The sequence below is a fragment of the Aulostomus chinensis genome, chromosome 22, assembly GCF_037954235.1.
Source record: "Aulostomus chinensis isolate RoL2024-O1b breed Wild chromosome 22, RoL_Achi_v1.0, whole genome shotgun sequence".
Lineage (NCBI taxonomy): Eukaryota > Metazoa > Chordata > Actinopteri > Syngnathiformes > Aulostomidae > Aulostomus > Aulostomus chinensis.
In genome coordinates, this window is record NC_141341.1 from 22,715,963 (window position 1) to 22,738,877 (window position 22,915).

At 39.3% G+C, this 22,915-nt stretch overlaps 1 protein-coding gene across 3 annotated transcripts in view; it reads right to left on the bottom strand.

Moving 5' to 3' along the window:
• Positions 1 to 22,915, bottom strand: part of ctdp1 (CTD (carboxy-terminal domain, RNA polymerase II, polypeptide A) phosphatase, subunit 1) — a 73,818-nt gene that overhangs the window by 15,112 nt on the left and 35,791 nt on the right. For 2 of the 3 annotated variants that reach the window (XM_086193973.1, XM_086193972.1), the window contains exon 12: positions 21,506 to 21,726. The exons of the other annotated variant lie outside the window; for it this stretch is intronic. In XM_086193973.1, the coding sequence (XP_086050099.1) occupies positions 21,506 to 21,726 (221 nt within the window). The remainder of the gene's footprint in view (positions 1 to 21,505; positions 21,727 to 22,915) is intronic. 3 annotated transcript variants of the gene reach the window in all.

Sequence of the window (22,915 nt, forward strand, 5' to 3'; positions counted from 1 at the left end):
TCACGATCATCCTATTTTCAAATTCTTCTGGAGAAAACAAATCAAATCAGTTGTTCTCTGTGTGGTGGTGGGACATCAGGCTCCATCGTGCACATGAGATGGCTGATATAAGGGTATGCTGGAGATCCTCAGGTCGCTCAACAGGTAGCGGCTGGTTCAATTACCCATAGATGGCATACTGAAGTGACAGAATTTAGATAACCTGGCCATAAGCATAAATCCCATGATGACCAGAATTTAAAAACCAAGCTGAAGCTTACCACCACGCTCCGCTGCAGGTGGATTGAATGAGCCTGATTTAGAGCGCTCCTAAATTCAAAAGACTCACAGTCAGATGAGGCAAACTCAGCCGACACTTACACAATATTCAAAATAGGGATGGCCGACAATTATTCGACGATCCACAATTGTTGACTGAGAAATTGAAATTTCAAAAACCTCTATTTGTGCAGAAGACCCCAAATTTGTGAATACCTGAAAGGCGAAATAGACTTTTGGGGTGAAGAATCACTTTAATACTTCATAACAAGCAACCCTTCAAAGGCCTTGTTACAAGACACGGAGAGGTGAATGAGATTAGGGATGGAAAATGATATCTATGGTCCTCAAAAAGCAAAGCAATCAACGTCCCTCACATCCTCTATGTAATTAAATTTGCGTGTGTGAGAAAGAGGAGATCATGAATGTGTGTATGGGCAGTGATAAACAGTGGCTATTAACATCCTGGCCTTCCCCTGAGATGCCTCTCTTCGCTTCATAGTGAGAGGCATTTGAACACAAGCTGCTTACATCACCAGTTTAGAGCCTCAAGCCAAGAGGAAAAACTCGGTCAGATTACTTGCAGTTTTAGTTTTCCTACTTATGTATTCTTCCGCTTTTCATACATGTGAAAAGCCTGAGTAAGCACTCCTATTTTTCACTGTCTGCTGCTCACACAGCTCTCACTGCTGAGCCGTTACCAGAGACCAGAGACAGGAATCATTGTGCTGTTTTTCTGTGCTGCGCGATAGTAAGATGATTCTCTTGAATCAACATTGATCATGCTCCTTCCCTGTTAGACTGCCAGGTGTCACTTTACAAATGCTGCTTTTTCTCAGCCCTATCCCACTACCTTTTGGAACATCGATTTTCTATGGCACATAGTACCGCCTTAAGACTAGCTGGTCGTCACTGCATGAAAGTGTCATCTGCATCACACCCCATCACTGGAGGCCACTAAGTACTTTGGCTTTTGGGTGGTCCTGGTATGTCTCTTTGTTTATACTAGTTTGTGGTGTGCTCTTTTGGACAGGAGAGAAATGAGGTTTGCTGGGGTTTTATACTTAACACAATTTTGAATTATGAATACTTCATATTAAATATCAAAATATTTGTAATTTAAAAAAATATATTATTCAAATATTTTTTTGACAATTTTGAAAACCCAAGATTAGACCGGAACATGGTCTATTATGGGGTGACATTTCAGAGGAACAGAAAGATGGCTGCTGTCTATGCTACAAAACAGCAATAGCAACCACTTCCTTTGGTTTGTGCTCATTTGTTAGGAATTGTCGAACTGCTTTTAGGTGCGTATTACTGCCACCTTTGTGACTGGAACATATTTGTGTTGCAGTTCACAACATACTGACAGAAATGGGCCATTTAGTGACATGCCCACACTGCCACACAACCGTAGCAGTGCCGGATTGGAATCCAGCCTTAGTATCTGCTCAACCTGCATGGACCCAGAGGGTGGTGATACCTGAAAAAAACAGATGCCACATAGAGCTGAGCCAGCACAGTGAGGTTATCTTTTTATTATTTCCCCCCCAAGAGGAAGAGTCTTTGTGTGCATCACAGGAATGTCACCACAAACACAAGCTGCATATGCTGTATATAAAATGAGGGTTGCCTGCTGGCAATGAACTTCACGATAATTGTGAAAACTCGTTTGGAGTTTAAATCATCTAACAGTTTTAATTCAAAGGACATTCAATTATTTGACAATATGATGCACTTAAGCTTTAAAGCAATAATACCAACATAATCCCGGTGTTGACTGATACTCATTTTCAGGCTGACACAATCCTGTTGGGTAAACACTGAAGCGCACACACACCTCGTCTCACATACAAACACCTTGTTCTCTCTGTTAATCTGACAGCTGACCTTAGAAAGACTCCTCCAACTCTAACTCACCTTTCTAACAGCAGTTTGTCTGAAGTCAAACTCTTAAAAGCATGGTGGAATCAGCCTGGTTGCTACGGCTGTGGAGGAGTGTTTGAACCAGACATATCCCATCATCATAGAGCCCAGCTGAACACAAACAGCTGACTGTCACAAACGAGCAACTGAGCTGACTTTAGATAACCGAGGCACTAAATTCAATTAGGCTGCTGAATTTACTCTCACCCTGAATGTTGGACTCCTGCGTATGTTCCAGCTCTAATGGTAGACATTTAATTAATGTGCAGCGAGCAACAACGTGCCCTGCAGCAGTGGGAAGGTACTAATGATTTGCCTTCAGAGAGAGAAAGAAAACAGCTCTGGTACAACAATAAAGCTCTGCCTATCTACAGGTTGAAGGCGGCAGCTCAAAAAATTGCAAACAGAATCATTTAAATACATGCTGGAGAAATATGGCACCATTACAGTTATCGGGATATCAGACAATCCACAAATACAATTACCCAGAACAGGCCGTCCAGATATGCCACAGTAATTAGAAAACTCCCAGAGAACACATGACAATACACACATGCAGATAACAGCCTTATTTTCCCCTTGGCACCCAAGAAAAAATGTAAATATAATGCATGTCACCAACAAAGTGTAGATGAGTGTTATTATTTTCACATTTAACCACATTAACAAGATTTCTCAGCTCACACTAAATAGTAACACATCAAGAACTGCTAGCATTCAGCACATTCAGACTGGGAAAATAGCTGCACTTAGTGTTTGAATGTTCCTATCAATCCAGCATTGGAAACTTGCAACATTGGTTTGGAATGTGCTGTTAAAAATGGTTCACTTCATTAAATGTAGTGAATTATGGCTAAATTGAGAATGATTGCTTTACTTTGCTGGAAAAATCGATGAACATATTCTACTCCATAAATGTCCACGCCCTTGAGGGCAGCACTCACTCTTAAACAGCTGCATGCACACAAAAAATACGATTAAAACTCCATGTTAAAATGTACTATAGTATATTGAAGAACTAAGTTATCAATGAAATTGATAAACACATTCAACTGCAGGCCTGATTTATTTCATTGGCCTGGTGAGCGCAAGCGTCAGTCAATGCTGACAATCTCAACATCGTCGCAACATGCCATTAATTGGTTGGATTATTAGCTGACCAATTAATTGGTCACCCACCAAGTTAACTGAGTACAATGAGGCTAATACATGCAGCGATTTCACAGTCTAAAATGAATGCTTAAGTGTGGAACTTCAGGTCTTAGGCTCCACAGTAGGCTACTCCATTGTTAAAGTTCGGCTGCGGATAAATTGCTCTGAGCATTGCGGAAGTCTTAACCCTGCAAAATGACTTCACGTTTCATGAGTGCAATTTGTTCAGTTTGGTACGATAACATTTTGGAAGTCTGTATGAGCAGCACAACGGAATAACTTCTACAAAGTCAATTTGGCAGAGGGCAAAGAAGGCAGCTCTGCCGACAGAGCATACTAAATATGCCTCTTCTCCCCAGCATTGGAACGTTACCACATACGGGATGTGAATGCCAACTACAGTCAAATGTGATAGAAATGTGATGGATTAAAAGTAAATCAAAATCAGTTCAGATAAGCAAAAAATTGGAAGAGACGATGTGTGTGAGTGAATCAAGGTCAACTTGTATTTACTAAAACTACTTTAATAATGTTATTAGAGACTTTAAGACTAAAATGCTGACATTTTAGTCAACTAAGGGGCAGTCCAGACAAGGACAAGTTTAGGAGTATCTGTAAAAGTTTTTTTTAGTGTATGGGTGTTTTGGGAGCCAGAATACAATAATTTGTGAAACTGGGTCCAAGAGTGAATGAATCTGAAAATGCCACACTTGCATTTCCATGTTTACAACCCATAGGCATATTTTCTGAGATGATGATGATGATGATGATGATGCCACAGCCCCATCTCTCACTGCGCTCTTCCCCCCAACAGCAATAATGTTGGATTACCGTATGCATATTTACATTTAACTTTACATTAAAGTTTTACACGCATGCTCAATGTCCCCTACTTTGTTTTTGGTGTATTTCTATGGCAGCATTACAGTACCACTTACAAGCCTGCCATATATACTATGGCGCTTTCAGTGGTTTCGTGTGGACACAATTCTTGAGACGATGCTGTGCTTACAGAAAAAGTTTTTAAAACAAGATCGTTTTTCGTTTCTGTGTGGACAAGGCCTAAAACTTGAGTAACTAAAAATAAAATGAGGATGACTAAATATGATGAAAACTAACCAAAACGTTTGGAGATATTGTAAGACCTTGTTTCTTTTGACAAATCTGCCTCCAAGTGCAAGAGTAAGATGGAAAGATTGAAACTGAACACTGGCACAAACCCAACTCAGTTAAAACAAAATACAAAACGCAAGACAGCAAATTACGATTAAGTTTCAAACATTAGAATTTTTTTGGTTTCACTATTTCTAATTTATTTTCAATATAATGCCCTAAGTGACCTGTGATGGATGGAAATAATTTAGAATACCAAAAAACAGACGAGAGTTTCTGAGAGGGAATTGAGATTTCATTCTGATCTGAAAGACTAAAAGCAGTAGATATTTCATGAGGACATGTAGTTCAAGGCTTTTTGTTCATCTGCAGGGTCGTTCCATGCAGAGCTGCAGCCTGGAGAGTGTCAAAAAGTATCGGGTGGGAAAAAAGAGCAAGGCAAGACAGAGAGTGAGAGGAAGAAAGTGAGAGGGTCCAATTTACACACAAAGATGGGCTTTATTTTTATTTTTACCTTTCATCTCAGACAAAGCAAACACAGAACAAAAGGCTGCAAATAGTGAGACCACCAACCAGCCCGGCCATGTTTCTGCCCTGCTATGAGGAGGAGTGAGTTCAGCTCTGGGATTTGAATAATTGGATTTCTCTGCAGTATTTTATCCAAACCCAGGGGCTAAAGTGAGGAACAGTTTTTAATATTACAATGAAGATTATTTTCCATCTATCAATGTGATTTTATTAAATGATAAGAATTATGCCATGCCTCCTATTCAATTATGAATGTGTAGTGAAAGAAATATTAATACGGCGTTATGCAAGTCTGCCATTCTTGAGCAAGGCGGAGGTGTTTTCACAAGCAGAGCATCTGTAAACAACAGAAATGTCTAAGCTGCCAATGCATGTGTGTTTGCAACACAACCTTTTCAGATTAATTCTCAAGCAAGAAATGTGGGAACCTCATTCTACCTGTTCTAAGTAACACATATCAAATCACCCAGAGTCGAACTGGTTAAACCAGGAGGTTGCAGTTGCACTGCAGCGCAATGAGGTGGGAATGTCACACAATGTGAACTAATTATAGCTGCACAGACCAATGAGAAATGTTGACAAAAAAATGAAGGAACTCTTCTGGGTGAAAGTAGCTATTTATTAGGAGAATGTGAATTCTGGTGGGTGATCAGGGGTCACTGGAGACAAACCACCCGGATGGCATTCCAGTCAGGAAGTGTTGCTGAAGGTGAGTATTAAAATAGTCAAATGGCTATAATATGTACTTGAAATAACAACTGTTATTGTAATTCTGTGAAAATATGCAACATGCCAATCAAGCTGCCATTTTAGCAAAAGGCTTACTTGCCAATTTAAAATCTACCCCTTCATAAAACATTTAAATCCAACCATTTTGAATATACATACAGCCCTGTAGTAAATCTTCCTGTCATGATGATGATGCTGTTTAGTTTTTGATTCTATGCAAGAGAAGTGTCAATTATATTAAATGTCATTTTGGATGATTTAATTTGTAGTTGAGAATGTAGATTTCATTAATTTGCATTTAAATACCCAAAATATAAATCTTCAGTTAACGCAATCAAAATTTGGGGAATTAAGGACTGGTTCAATTTGAGAACCAGTGCCAACCTGTCCAATTTCCCCGAATTGTGCACATCAGGTTCTATCTGTTTGTTTACATGCTGGGATGTTAATCTGTGTTTGTCTTCTGTACTTTGTGAAAAAAAAAACAAAAAAACAAAAACAGCTTAGTAACTTGTAATATTCATAAAATGATCATTACATTTCAGGAGGTGCAACGCCAGAAGTAGGCTAAGAATGCATGAATATGTATCTGAATGTGACTGTTATGAAGCACTCTGAGTGTACAGTAGAATGCTCTAAGTAAATGCAGACCAAGAGCGAGTGATGGAGATAAGAGGTCAGGTAATGGATGGATGTTGGATGTTCTATGAGTCTGTGGTGGCCAGTGCCATCCTGTTTGCTGTTGTGTGCTGGGGCAGCAGACTGAAGGTAGCAGATGCCAACAGACTAAACAAACTCATCCGGAAGGCCGCTGACATTGTAGGAGTAGAGCTGGACTCTCTGACGGTGGTAACAGAGAGGAGGATGTTGTCTAAACTCCACACAATCTTGGACAGCATCCACCACCCCCTCCATAAAGTCCTGGTCAAACACAGGAGCACATTCAATGCGAGACTGATCCCACCTAAATGCACCACAGAGCGCCACAGGAGGTCATTCTTACCTGTGGTCATCAAACTCTTTAACTCCTCCCTCTGAGTGATTTCATAACTTAACTGTTGCAATACTAAACTGTGCAAAATTCCTGAATTCTGATTCTGATCATTTGTTTCAGTAACATCTTATTATCACCATCTCTACTGGTTAATTTTCCGAAATAAATATGTGGATATGTGCAAAACATGACCCGTTGTCCTGAGGGACGTGTGCTGGTGAGTTAGCAACACATCCAACAATGTTGGACAAAAATGAACACACTGGACTGAAGAGAGCTGTCAGCAATAGGTAGTCACTGACTTTTAACTCATTATTGGATTTTTAATGTGGCATAGGGCTAGTATAACTACTTACTACACTGAAGAAAACAATTGCACAATTTACATACGACTTTCTTGTATTTTTGGTTGAAGGTTTCCACATGAAGGGCGGCAGGGTGGCGCAGTGGTTAGCACTGTCGCCTCACAGCAAGAAGGTTCCGGGTTCGAGTCCTGGCTGTAGCACCCTTTCTGTGTGGAGTCTCCATGTTCTCCCTGTTCCTGCTGGGTTCTCTCTGGTACTCCAGCTTCCTCCACAGTCCAAAGACATCAAGAGGGACCAGGTTAATCCAGACTCTAAATTGACTGTAGGTGTGGCTGGGAGAGCCAATGGTTGTCTGTCTATATGTGTTGGCCCTGCCATGGACTGGTGACCCGTTCATTTTTTTTTTTCGTGTCGTCGCTCTATGTGTGTAAGCTGCCATGAGATGGCATCTGCAGGACCTTCACAACCAGTTTTAATAAATAAACAATACAGCACAAGTGCTGTTTGGAGGTTCCTTTGATTTGAGTCGGATGAACAAGGAAAGCCAAAGGACAGCAGCAAGCCCATATGCAAGAGATGGAACAGAACTGTGCCGACAAAAGGAGTGAACACAACGAATGTAGCAAAGCTCCTCCAAGACAGACACCGGACCTGTATAGAGTTAGAGGTACAGAGGTTGGTAACAGTAGAACTTGAAGTACGTGTTGCCTGGAGTTATCACATCTGTCTGTGTTTACTTTGACGTGTTGTCTTGTTAGCGAGCGCTAGCTAAAGCTAATCGACGGTAGGTTACATATATTAAAACTTATTTGCATACTGTTACTGTGTAAAGAATAAGTTTAAAAAGTTCTCTACCTTAAGAATAAAGTTCTTTATTTTTCCTTAAATGAAAAATAAACATATTCGCACTGAATTCTTAGTGGTTGCTTAATATCGGAAATTGAATTGAATATCAATATTTTTTTAAATATCATGTCGAGGTGTGAAATCCAGTAACGGGACAACACTGCACAGACGAAGAACATACTGTATGTACTGGTCAGAAATATTATCAGAGGTTAAAGATTCAACAGTTGACATCCTCATTTGTGGTGATGTTTAATTGTATTTGGTAATACAGAGAGGTGTCCCTGTTATTTTACTCATCTCATGTATGTAATTTAGATTCTTGTATGTCTTCCCTGTGGACCTTTTACATAAAGCCTTACTGATTGATTTGCTTGGCAGATATGAGCTCACTCTGTCCAACTGAAGTTAACCCCCCCCGAAAGATAGCTGGAACCAAATACAGTAGAGAGGTCATTTGAAAACTCAAATCAACTGTTAGGATGCTGTGCAAAAACGAGATGACCAGACAATGGTGCAATCAGCCGGAAGGGTTTCATCAGCCCAGGACAAAAGCTTCACTGGGGAACAAGTGTGTATTCTGAATATCCTGAGCTGTCAGAGATATCCAAGTGAAACATGTTGCCCGGGAAAGTAATACCCTCTAATATTTGTCTACACAAGACATATTCCTAGTCATGTTTACAGACTCAGTTATTTGGAATATGGAAAATATGAAAGTTCCAGTGAAATGAGACGAAACTAGCATTACATGAGAAGTGTAAGTAGAGATGAAGAGAAAGATGGAGTTTTAAAATTGCTGTTTGTCTTGGTTGCTCTTCTGTGAATACTTTGCTTATAGTTCATTGATGCAAAGGCGATGGAGACAGACCTCGGCATCTTGTATACTCCATCAAGAAAACAGATGAAGTATGATTCAGCAACCAGCTATTGTATGTTCTTCTAGTAAGTATCAGTGGTTTAGATATTGTTCAAAGGAGGTTTCAGCAGTTCTAAGTGGGATATTCTTGATGCTCCTGACAAACTGCCCATTATGACCAATTTTCCTCTAATGCATCTTGGGTGCTAACAATAACAGGTTGTAGTTTTTTTGCTGGAAACATTCCCTTCACTAGAAATTTAGAAGTGAAGCCAGCTAAAAAGATGACAAATGAATGCCAAGAAGAATAATTGGTGGGATAAGATAGTTATTCGAGTTGATACTATATATTAACACTGTTTTCATGCCACAGCCCACATTTATCAAGGTGTTCTGTATTACAGAAGCTCTTGTGCAGTGATTCTCAAACTGTGGTACATGTACCATTGATGGTACACAAGCTCACTCAAGTAGTACGCGGGGGAATTCCAGAAATATTTTTTTGAAAAATGAAGCGAGAACATCAGAAAAACTTAAAAATACCGGATACTATCAAACAATAATTCTATATCTGTATTTTACCTTACCCGTTGCATATTTTGCATTTTACCTTCTTTTTTTTTTAACTCATCGTTTTTTTCCAACATGTTAAATCCGAAATACATCCAAACATCAGCTTTTAAACTCATCGGCGGTGCCTTGACAGATGGAATCGCATCCGCCATGTTTGCTTGACTGCTGGCAGTAACATCTCACGAGATCTTGTTCTGTGGAAAGCAGTGCTATACTCTGATCGTGCAAGACTAGCAAGGTTGATACTTCATGCTGCTTCTCCGCACGTCCAATGAAGGAAAAAAGTACTTAAGTTAAAAGATCGATCTTTGGATTTTATGAATTGATTATGAACCATTTAAAGGGAGATCAATTAAAATTGATTCTACTGATTTTTTAAACCCAGCCCTATCTGAAAACCTCTGCTCAATTGGATCCTCATCATCTCAAGTACACACCAGATGGAACACAATGGCGCAAAGCTCTGCTACGGATGTGAACACTGCATCATCAAAAACTGTTTTTAAATTTACTTTCCAACCTCCAAAAATAGATCTGCCATACTGGTAATGCTATATCTAAGGTTCATACACACTTTTACTATGAAGAAAGTTTGCATGAATATACATTCTTTGAAACCTTTGAAAAAGTACACCTCGCTTAAACACCACAAAACCATACTAGCATATTGCACAGCTCTGAAAAGTATGCATGAAAATGGTGCGAGCATCATTATTGTTTTCTATCAACTGACATTTTAAATATGAGACAGAAAGACCATGGAAGTATGACAGTATTCCATTAAAGTGAGCCAGTCCCTGTAAGCTTCCTTTTGTCACGGCTATATGGCTTACTGGGATAATTAATACATTTGAGCAATTTTATGAATTTCTTTAGCATTTGTATCTGTGTAGACAAATCAAAGTATCATGGAAATCATGTATTGGCCATCAAATCAAAATACAAAGGCCTGCTGGCATTTCAAAGCAGGGCTGCTGATTTACTTATAGCATTTGAACCTAAGAACACAGTACAGTACCCTTGAGAGCGTGACAGACTATAAGAAATCTCATGCCTACTTATGAATGCATAAGGTGAAAACACTATGTGAATGCTTCAATAATTCATATGGACCTGCTGTAGAACAAATACTGCTAAATCAGCACAAACTGTACATACTAAAACATGGCTCAAAATCTGTTATGGTGCCTAAGGCAGAATAACTCTCATACCGTGATGGGTTCTCTGAGTTTAATAACGGCATTTGGTCAAAACCATTTCTGAAATGAGCCTGGGGTTTATTGCTGTGACACAGAGAACATCTACAGAGAAAAAGTGGACAAGCACCATTACATGAAACATTTCCCTGGGTACCTGTTACTGCAAACAACGCATTATTTACTGTACAGACTGTCTCCACATCCATTTGTAAAAGCACGAGCTGATAAGGAAAACTAGTACATGCAGTTCTTCCTCTCAGAACTGTGGTCTCGTTAAAAAAAAACTTTTACTTTTCTTAGCCTTCCATTTTATGAAATAGAAACCCTTCTCTGAACCAGATTCATGAAAATGAAATTAATATTGATGACTACGATATTTTAATATTGATGAATGGATATGAATGTGACGCAGTGGTTATCTGATTACAACCACCCAGGGGAGAAAAGGGGGCAGTTAAGTAATATATGCAGGACATGCCAGGTGAGATGATGGATTCATATTTCAAATGGTCAATGTGACTGAGTTACCAGTCAAAATACATTTGACATTAGGACATCTGGTGCACAGCAGCAGAATAGGATTAAGAATGAGAGTTCTATTGCAATAGACAGCATATTTTATACCATGTCATCTTGGTTGTAGCAGGTTATTATCGGCAGCACCCTTGAAGACTGTAGTCTGCAGGGCTTCACTCATTGAGGAACTGAGGATGAAATAATAAAACCTGGCTTGCCACCAAACTTTTTAAGGTAACAGCCATCACGTAACTGTCGCCATGGCACCAGAGCTGATCGCCACAATTGAGCAGACTGAGCCAGACAGGTGCTCCCCATACGAATGGCATTGTGAGTCCAGTCACTCACAATCACAAAAACAGTGAAAAAATAAAAATAAAAAAAGGACACAATATAACCATAAACATAACTCTATGTGCACATGACCAAACACATGAACGACCAAATCAGCATGCATATATCTATATATGTATATATATTTTAGGGCTGCAACGAACGACTATTCTAATAGTCGACTAGTCACCAACTATTGAAACGATTAGTCGACTAATCGGATAATTATTAATTTTTTTCTTAAATTTAGCATGAAGTTGATTTAATTATGTGGCAAATGATAATAAACACAAGAAAGATGGGTTCAATGAAAAATACATCTTTCATTGAACAAACAGCGGATTCGTACAAAAATTAAATAAAAATGTCCTGTCTAAAACCAGTGCTCGGTCAGCAGAGACATAAATCCATAAATAAATAAACCTCTGTCCATTTTTTTAAGGACAGTCAAATAAATAAATCAAAATCAAGTAAACAATTTTTATAGCGAAAATACGCTTATAAAATGTACAATGTGTGTCATAAAAACCGTACTGCTTGAATGCTACTTGAATCTCACCGAGGCGAGTCAGACTCCGTTTCCTTCAACTGCCCGACGTGCTTTCTCTTCAAAAGTTCCTGCATCTCCGAGGTACCGCCATGACACCAAGGTCTGCTTTGCAAACTTTCCAAGTAGTCTTTTTATTCGCGGTATCCAGGCTAAAATGCTCCCAAACTTAAGAAGTTTTGGTGCGCGTACCTGATGTTGACGCCGCCATTTCTGTATGTTACCGCTCAGCGACAGAGACGCTACTGCGCATGCACGACTCTCGGCAGAGATCATCATCAAGTGAGATGCCTCACTCTGTTGGAAAAACACGTCTGGCGACAATAGTCAACGATGGAATTCATCGTCGACAATTTCTATTATCGATTTTTGTCGACAACGTTGACTAATCGTTGCAGGCCTAGTATATTTATATACATGCACACACACACATGCATACAGTGGAGGAAATAAGTTTCTCCTGCTGATTTTGAAAGTTTGCACACTGACAAAGAAAAGAACAGTCTATGATTTTTATGGTAGCTTTAGTTCAATGGCGAGAGAGAAAATATCAAAAAAGAAAATCCAGAAAATGACGTAAAATGAAAGATATAAATTAATTTGCATTTCTTTGAGGGAAATAAGTATTTGATCCCTACCAACCATTAAGAATGCTAAAAAAAAAGGACTCCTGCCCACAGCCTCAATCAATGACACTCCAACATCTCCACCATGGGCAAGACCAAAGATATCAGGGACAAAATTGTTGACCTGCACAAGGCTGGAATGGGCTTCACCATCATAAGTAAGAAGCAGGATGAGAAGGTGGCAACTGTTGGTGCAATTATTAGTAAGTGGAAGAAGCACAACATCTATTCTAAGGGGACTTCACTGCTTCGGTGGGATGATAGACGGGGCAATGTATTGTTAAAATCTTGGTTGACAACCTCCTTCCCTCCACCAGGACACTGAAAATGGGTCGTGGATGGGTCTTCCAGCACAACAACGACCCAAAACATAGGGCCAGGGCACCAAAGGAGTGGCTCCAGGAGAAGCACATTAAGGTCATGAAGTGGCCTCGTCAGTCTCTGGACCCTAATGTGATAGAAAATCTGTGGAGAAAGCTGAAGCTTCAAGTTGCCAAATGCCAGCCTCCAAAACCTGCTGGAATTGGAGAAGATCTGCAAAAATGAGTGGACCAAAATTCCTCCTGGTATGTGTGCAAACCTAGTAAGCAATTACAAGAAACGTCTGACCGCTGTGCTTGCCAACAAGGGTTTTGCCACCAATATTAATGTTTTGCTAGGGGTCAAATATTTACTTCTCTCAATGAAATGCAAATAAATTTATATCTTTCATTTTATGTAATTTTCTTTTTGATATTCTTTCTCTCACTGTTAAAATAAAGCTAACGCAAAAATTGTGGACTCTCTTTGTCAGTGTGCAAACTTTCAAAATCAGCGGGGGATCAAATACTTATTTCCTCCACTGTTTTTACACACACACACACACACACACACACACACACACACACACACACACACGTACGTATGTATGTGTATACATACATAATATATGTTTATACGTATTTGTATATATAAATACAAAACACACACATATATACCCACATACACACTGCTGATTTTGAAGTTAAATTAACCCTCCATGATAATGAGTTAAAAAAGACAGACCATGTCCTGCTGAAAACAAATGCAGCTCACAATGGTTTTTGCCGGGGGAAGAAGCATCATCCTAATTTGCGCCAGTCTTATCTAGTCTGTTAGCATGCAGCTGCTTGAGTGAGTATCATATTACCTTGAGGTACTGTAATGTTACCGTTACATCCTTCATGATGCTGTGACTGATTCCGTTGAATAGTTTAGTTGAAATGAGAGGGGTCAGAGCGCCCTCTACTTGATACACAAGGAGATAATTTCTCAGAAAAACACTACATTAACGGCATTTTATTACAGAAAATTACGTGTCAAAATCGGCCAATTTCTGGCAGTCGTGCCATAATATAAGTAAATTAGAAAACTGGATTTGGCAACACAGCTGTTTCATCATTTGAAAAATATCATGCACCTGAACACAATATAAGTCCCAAACAAGAGTTAGTGGACTAGGTCAGTGCCCACTATCAGTTGTCAAACACGACGCCTCACAATGAGAAAACAAAAAGACAAAGATGCCATAAAAACAACCTGAGGGCACTTGAAGTGCGCCACAGCGACCTCAGCCAAACCTAAAGCAATAAGAGAGTAGGCGAGCCTAGCGAAGCGAGACCATAATACATACAACATATGGGCACAAGGATATGTGTTGCTGAATAATGTACACAACTGTCTGTGAGTCACATTGCTTTTAACTACACCGGGGCCGTGGGTGACGCATTACACCAGCTGGGTGGAAAGGGTTTATTACCTGCTCCACTTGTGTTAATAACAAAAACAGGGTGTTTGAAATGATTAAAATGAATCCCTCATGTATCAAAAGCATATGTGTAGCTCCAAACATCACTGCTACTACTGGAGTGTGAATAAACCCTTTGAAGAAGGAGCTACAGTGTGCAGACCTTCTTTTGGTTCTTTGGTTCAGCATCGTATTTAATTTGGTGGCATGTGTGCATCCACTTCTTCCTGTTTTTTTTTTTTCATCACAGTTAAATAGATTCATCAAATGGATGTCTAAAAATGCAAAAGATCACCAAGCATCCGGTTCAAATTCCTGAAAAACTTCCAAAACACACAGGTGGAAGACTGATGCCCTCTGGTACATCGTTTGGTTAAATGAGCTGAGCAATCTTTTTTTTTTCCCTTTTTTTCTTTGTGTGTGTATCTGTTTGATGAAGGTGGAAAACATATCACACAATTGCAGTTTAAGAGCGACACTAACTTCGGTAAAAAGCAAAAGGACCCCAAGCAACAATCTGGACAGCAGAGCACTACCAATATTACCATTCCGTTGAGTCAAAAATGAATGGAAATACATGTAGATTATCTTCTGCTGACCAGGTCCTGGAAGGAAGAGTGGATGAATAAAAGTGGGGTGTGTGTGTGTGTGTGTGTGTGTGTGCGTGCATGCGTGTGTGTGTGTGTGTGTATGTGTATGTGTGAAGACAAGCGTCAGTAAATTGGTGTGAGTTTCTTGCTTGGTCCAGGGCATTTTAGTGTTCTGGATTTCATTTATGTTTAACTGCCTCTCAGACTGCAGCGCCTCTTTGATATCAGAAGGACGACACAACTTCACGCTCAGTTGCACATATCCCTTCATTAATGAGTGGGCCGCATTTAATGACTAGCTTCCCCTCCAGATTCTTTAGAGTAGCAAAGAGAACTTTCCTCTCGATTAATAGGGCCTTTGTATTTGGCTTTCACATTTCACAACAAGCTCTGATTGCGGTGAGTGTGTTCTTTTTCGGCACCGTGTAGCCAGGTAGTGGAGTCCCGATGCTGATCAGTCAAAGATGGTTTATCAAAAATCCCACAGAGAAACAGATTCCTTAATTTATTAAAGTGATGGTTTATGAAAGCAAAGAATTGGCGAGCTGCCATTTGAGTACATACGTTTTACCATCTTCTTCTTCTGTTTCTGGCAGACTAAGCACCACTTGGTGCACTTTTGTCAGTGGGCATATACACAGGGGTCTTGGGTCACCTGTGATTTGACAGCAATGTCTGATACCTGAGGAGCACAATATTCTGCTTTGTTAGCATGTTATACAGCGAAAAACCCTCGGCCAGGAACTGCTGCGCTGTACACCTACTTAGATTAATCCCAGCCCTTGCGATTGGCTAATCGCTTTTTGTCAAACCCCCATTTTGTTTAGAAATTGGTTAATCATTAAGCTAGATCTCCAAAAATGGTGATCTATGCTTGAAATCATCTCCTTTTCCAATAATGGTGCATCACAAAGTAACTACTTCGTAGGCTTTTACACAATAATAATGACAGTGAGCCTATTTATTACCTTTGTGTGCCTCCATGCCTGAACAATAGGTGAGAGGCATTAGGTTTTCAGATTGTCCGTTGTAATTAAAATATTTAGAATCACATTATGTTTTTTTTATGTTTGCATTATGTTTAAACTCTGCGGTTAAGTGACCTTCAGTTCGAGGCAGTCGAATGTCTGAAAAACGTCTTGTATTTGACTTCTTGTTTTTGTACCAAGGCGATAAGTTTCCTATGTTCTTCTTTTTCTAAATTTTCATGTCTGGCAGGAGTGAAAGCTGGCATGAGTTCAACCTCTATTTCCCCTTTTCATATAACTGCTGACTCTCTGTTGTAGAGCGCCAAGCAACCAAGATTGTATCAAGGTTCAAGGGACTCTGTCCTCTGTGGATCCTTCTTCAGCACACACTTCTTGTGTCTAGAACAAATTTCCATCTTGAAAGATTAAAGAACTACAAAGACTCAGTTTGTTTAAGAATTATTTCTCATTGCACCAGAACTTCGACCCTCTCGAGACAAACAGTGTGTCTATTTTCATACTTTTCCCACCAAACTGTCATATACATACAGCCGCATTTGAACTTGGGTAAACTGCATTTTGACATCTTGTGAAAATGCTTTACAGTTGCAATGACAGTCTTGGACATTAAACATAGGCACTGGAGGATCAGTGTTCCACAAGAGAGCACAGAGACGCTTTACTGCACTATAAGAACCACATATACATCAGTCACAACAATGACGCACTGTTCAATCAAGCCAATGCAGCAGGCTCCGATTCCAGATATTTAACCAAGAGGGTCAAAGAAGATGAAATACATTTTGAATTTCACACTTTTCTGTCTGACAATCCAAAAAGGAAACTGTAATGACCCATTTGTCTCCTCCATCACCTATAGTCTGGTGATGTTATAATAACATCCTCACTCAAGCTGACAAGTTCCACACTTTCATTTTCATTCGGAAATAAATGCACCCAGAGAGCCGTGGAAAGGGGGGAGGGGGTGATGGAGTATCTGAATGAATATGTATCCAGAGAGACAGGAAATTAAACATTAGAAGACCTGATGATAGCATACGTGTTAGAGTGGAAGATAGTTTTAATTGCTGCAAAAGGCAGGAGAAAAAAAAAAGTGATTTAATGTGTTGAGCCATGAAAAGGTATTTAATTGGATGGAAAGGGCTCAAGGTGAAAAATGGAAAGACTATAACGAAAGCTTCACAGGCAGATTTCACCAGCTGATTTATTGTAATGGACTTTCACCATCGCCACCCATTTGGCAAAGCCCCAGCCCCAAGAGGGGACTCCAATTTCAGTTCTGTCGGTATTCACCTGTAATCAACGATGAATTTATTTATTTTTTTTTCAAAATTCTGAAAGAAGTTGACCGAACCATGTCTCGATGGCAGACGACATCAGCCAATGTGACACCTCCACAAAGGTTCCTGGCTGGATCAACATCATATAATAATACTGCAAAAGGGGTCTTACGTGAACACTCCTAGACTAGGCAAGAGCTGCATCTTTCAGCCAGAAGGTGAGCACCCTGCACAATACATGACAATAAAGAAATAACCATACATTTCTATTGCAGTATAGAGCTAACATTGGTCTGTTTATTTTACAACAGAACCCCTTTTAGTCGCTAATACTGACACACTAGAGTCACTTTCACAAATGTACTGCAAACTTGAATTTAGAAGAGATAAGCTGTGTGAGAACTAAAACGTGGCAAATAGTTCACATTTTTATTATTTGACTTACTGAAACCCAAAGGAAACAAATATGAAGATAACCCCATCGTTTTTATTTTTGGGATGCTCCAGTGTAAACTTCCCAAAATCTATTGAGCTACAGGTCAGAGCTACTTTGACATTTATTTGACTTGTAGAAGCAGAAAACACAGTTTTAACGACTTGAATTGCTACTGTAGTTGGAGAGAAAAGAAGGACCAGCTTTTAGGTGACTGCATGTAGACTGACTTCAACTGCATTTGTTATTCTGCAGACACCTTCAATTGTGTTTTGGTAATGGGTTCTATTTATAGCTGCTTTCCACTCCAAGGGCTTTAAAATGTTCCCTTATTCACACACCTGCCAACCCCATCATTTGGTGCAATTAGGGGTTCTTGGTCTAAACACGATGACACAGTCTCTGGAGGATCAAACCAGTAGCCCTCTGATAACTAGATGGGCAATCGACCACCTGAGCCATGCTGCAGTAATCTATAAAATCTGAGTCTCAAACTGTAGCAGAGGCATGGATAAAATTCAAATTCACTACCACCAAAAATCCCACCCGCTAATTCAATACTATACAACTCCTTAAGAAATAAAAGTAATTGCTGGAACGAAGATTGATGAAATAAATATTTAATGTAACAATGAGGGATCTCTTGTCAACCCTGCACTCACCTTAAGCAAAATTTTACACAGCTTAAACCTACCAAATCAATTTATATTTGGGCCATATTATTTGGGAGAGCATACTGAATAACTGGTTAAATATACCAGTCAATGTTGAACCTCCGAACACACAGGAATTGTGATTTTTCTCATCAACAAAATAATCTATGATAATTTCCAGAGTTGAAATAGAAAATAATCAATATACTGTATATTTTTCAGAATAAGTCTCTCAAAGCCAGCTTTGACAAAACCATACCATAACCATAAGACATTTACCATAACAAAACCGTAAGACTAATAAAGCATTACTGCTTTTATTTTGAAGACAAGATGGCAAAGAATTAATTTTGAATAGGCCACTTTAAAAAAAAACTGTAAATTTAAAAAGACGTTCAAATTGATTACATCTTTTGGTGTCAAAAGATAGTGTCACATTACTGGTTACTACAGTGCATTACGGAGAGAAATAACAACAAGCGTAACAAGTACAGGTCTGACCTTCAATGCCAGATTATTAAAAAATAGTACTTGTGTTAACTATACTAAAATATTTGTTGGACTCCAGAAACATGATTTGAGCTGAGATTTGTCCAGAATCATCATCAATTTACAGAAACCAACACTAAAGATACCAAGACAGACCAAGTAGGAAAAAGAACGAAGGCAGGAGCAGCCACTGGATGATGGGTTGGAACAAAGCAAAGATGCTCACATTCCTACTGTATCTTAGCAACAGATGTATGCCTTGTTTGTGCCAAGTGTAATAAAGGGGTGAAGCCAGGGAAAGAGACTGACAGGAGAACACGTATTAAACCACGTCGCTCAGGAGTCAAGGTCTCACAGAGTCGTATCTAAATCAGGAGTCAGACTTCTTTTATAAATCCTAAACTGCAAAGTAATGGTTGACTGGGCAACAATAAAATAAAGTATTTTCTTAGTCAGACAGGAAATTTAACAGTATCACAGTATGACAGGCAGCTAGGTGGCCAGACATTTTTAATTCCAATCTGAGTCTATTAAAATCTACAATATATACAGTGTGTTTGACTCACACAACACTATTGCAGTTAGATAAATTAAGTTTGATGGATGTTTTACTTCAAAGTTTTATTCTGCAATATTTTTCATGAAAATAAATGCGTTTGAAAATCTTCTAACTGTGACTTGGATTGTGCAGTGTGTATCTTTTTTAAGCCTGATAATCAGGCAGCCTCTGAATGGTTTTGTTGCTTTCACAGGACACAAGGTAATTCTCTCTATGCAGAGGTCAAAGAGACAAGAATTCGAGCACATCAGAGGAAATACAGCAGCAAGAGGATAGACTTTTGGAATATCTGATACATACACGCTAACTTTCTATGAACTTTTTTTCCAGCTTTATATTCTGTGGCATTTGTCTGTTTGCCGGCAGCAGCGCACAACAACTACAAGGTTGATTTAAACAAAAATTGGTGGAGGGGTGTAGTATGGCCTGAGGGGGAAGCTATTCAATTTTTGGGGCAGATTAGTAAAAGTGCCAGTAGGAACAGGAAATTATAATTGTCTGTTTTTTTTGTTTTTGTTTTTTTAGAGTTAGCAATATAGGCATTAAAGACAAACACAAAAGGATGACCAGGTAAGGGGTGACGTTAGTAGGCAACGTCACTGCGGTTGTCCTGTGGAGGGACCCTTGGACCACCTTGCATTGCTCTTACAATCCAAACTGTTCTCATCCCATTGTGTGTCACTGATTCCCTAGAGTCACAACTCTTGTTGTTTCCAACAGCAACACTGTGTATTTCTGGCTTGACACATTTGCAACATCACCAGCATCATTTGAGGTGGCAGACCAGGTGATGGGCTTATTTTATGACAGTCACGGATACACTGTTGGAGAGCAGAAATGTAGAAGAACAACCGATTTTCCAGAAAAAGAGGTAGTGTTTTTGCACAGGACGTTGGCCTTTCTGTGTGGCTGCAATGCCCCTTGTTCTTCAGACATCATCAACTGCTAGCCTTTGTTCAAATCTCTAAAACACAGCCAATGTCGGCAAAAATTTTCAAGGATTTTTATAGCTTCTTTAGCTGATGAAAAATGATTCCAGGTGTCTATTCTGTACACAGGGATATCATAAAGATGAAGGTCATTTATTTTTAACTTGTTCAAAGCTTATAGGCAGACATGGCTCACCTTTACCGATGGGGTTTTTACACTGAGTTTAGCCACAGAAATAATGAAACAGCTGAAACCTTGTGTAGACCTACTTGTTCTTTTTTCCCACACCGACAGTAATTGAGAATCAACAAAGTATAGAACCAATAAGCAAAACCACGTTGGCATAGATGGATAAATTTGTATCAATTCCCATTCATTAGGCTAAAGCGAGAAAAATGGCTCCACAAATATTATTACATAAACAATGATGTAATAAGATAAGATCATTGCAACTTTGAAGGTCATACATCCAAAATCACCTTACAAACATAACAACCTAAATTTACCTGAAGTTGTCGCTGAATTGATATGACAAACATTAACTGCATTCACATCCAGCAACTAAAATCTGCTTCTTTTCTGCTTCTCCACCTTGATTTGTGGAACTCATAGAGTCTATTTAATTGAACACGCACAAAATATGACCATAAATAACATGAAAAAGAAATGTACCCAGTTGACTCTTCAATCTGTTACCTTACTAGATCCACACCCCATCTGGTAAACACAGGTACACCCCAACAATCTAAACATATCCAATAAACACATTGGAATGTTGAGGCCCCACACAAGCAGACAAAGCAGCAATGATGCACTAAAGTACTAACTATAAAAGGAAAATATGCCTCGTGTTTGAGAGGAGCTCAACTAAGGTGTCCTTCAGCAACGGCACATCCTTGTCTTTTCAGACCTATTCAACTGTGTGCTTTCTGTTTTTGGACTAGTCTCCATGGCAGCAAACCACACAGTCTAGCTCCGGCAAAGGCAGGCTCATGAAGTGGTGTGTTATTGTAAAAGTTTTGGAAATATAAAGCCTGAAAAAATATACTGTGCATTTGAAAGGATTGTCAATAGATTTAGGTGTCTGCCAACAGTGACAAGAGTAGTGGGTAGCTGATACAAGAAATGCATCAGCAACAAGAATGAGGAAATGAGAAGTGTATGAGTGACATACTTCCACTGAACCTCTCACCTCAGTTCACTTTAGAAGAACAGTGAAAGTAGGAGCAGTTCACCATCAAAAAGATTCAGTGAATTGGAAATAGCAAAAATACTACAATAAAAATATGCCATGAAGATCTGTGTCTCACCTTGACACACTACTCAGCTGACTGGCCTCTCTGGATATTGTCTGGACGCTCTCTTCCACGCTCATCGCCTGAGGTCCCAGCCCCCCACTTGTTATCTGTCCAGCTCCTTGCTTCTGCTGCTGCTGCTGCTCCTCTTCATCCTCCGCCTCCTCATTACCTGGTTTCTCTTTCCCTCGGCCCTCACTCTCGTTGTCACTCTCTTCGCCTAGGATGTCATCCACCTATTTTTAGAAAAAGAGCTTTCATGAGCTACGGTTTTACATTTAGGAGAGTGTTGGGTCATGGGACTGTGACCAGGGACCAAGACTGTTTGTGCCCCCAAAGTACATTTCCCCTCAAACATTAGTCAGTTCCTCCTGAATTTTAGTCATTATTTTAGGTTTGAGATGAAAATTTTATAGCAAGCTCATGTATAAAGTATGTTCTGATACTAATACCAGTATCAGAATTGCCTCTGATTCAGGGTAACAATGTGAGATCAGTGTTTGCAAGTACATAAGCATATCAATGAATTCAAAACCACATCCTTTTTTAGCCCTGAAATCAGATTGTTACTTTCAGGCTAGCATAGTTAGCAGAGATTAATAGACAGGAAATCAATTGTTCTTTACAACAGTGGTAGTGAAGAACTGATATGTAACATTAGTTGAACAGAGCTAGTAAAATGTATGCAATTTGTCAATATTTTACACGGTAAAATCCCATTAATAAACTGGCCATGGGTACAGTGTCAAGAATGTAGATGATAAAACCAAGTTCTATGGCTTCATTCCTTCTGTTTATGATTTACTCTGAGCCAGCTCATCCAGCATGATGATGAACATGATGGTATATACCATCCACGCAGGCTTAGTAGTAAATACACTTGTTAAACACCATGGCAGCAAATCAATATACTCCATCAACAGATACAACACTTATTAAAATCAGGATGAGGAAAGTTGAGATAGATGAGGAAGTTGTCAGCACTAATTATATTTTGTATAATCAACTTCCTCACAAAATATAAATTTAATTTCTAATGTTCAGACATACAAAAATAAATGAAAAACATCAAACATATCAAAAATTTCATCAGCGGTGGTACATAAATATACAAAATGAAACCTGTATCATTGTTTGCATTATTAGTGAAAAAAACCCAAACACGTCACACTGCCTCACTGATCTGAGTTGGCAATGATATGAGTCACGCACGCATACAGGCTGGTTGGGAAAGATTTCTAGTTTTTGCAAAGATTTGCAAGGCATTTTCATCCATGTTTGACTCAGACTGGGTTGAAACAGAGGCCAAATGGAAGGAGAGTAAAAGACTGGCATCCTATGCATAAAACTACATACAGTATGTGCCGTTGGAACGGAATGCTGCTTGGAGGAACAACTTCAGTATTTCACACTGGTGCAAGACAG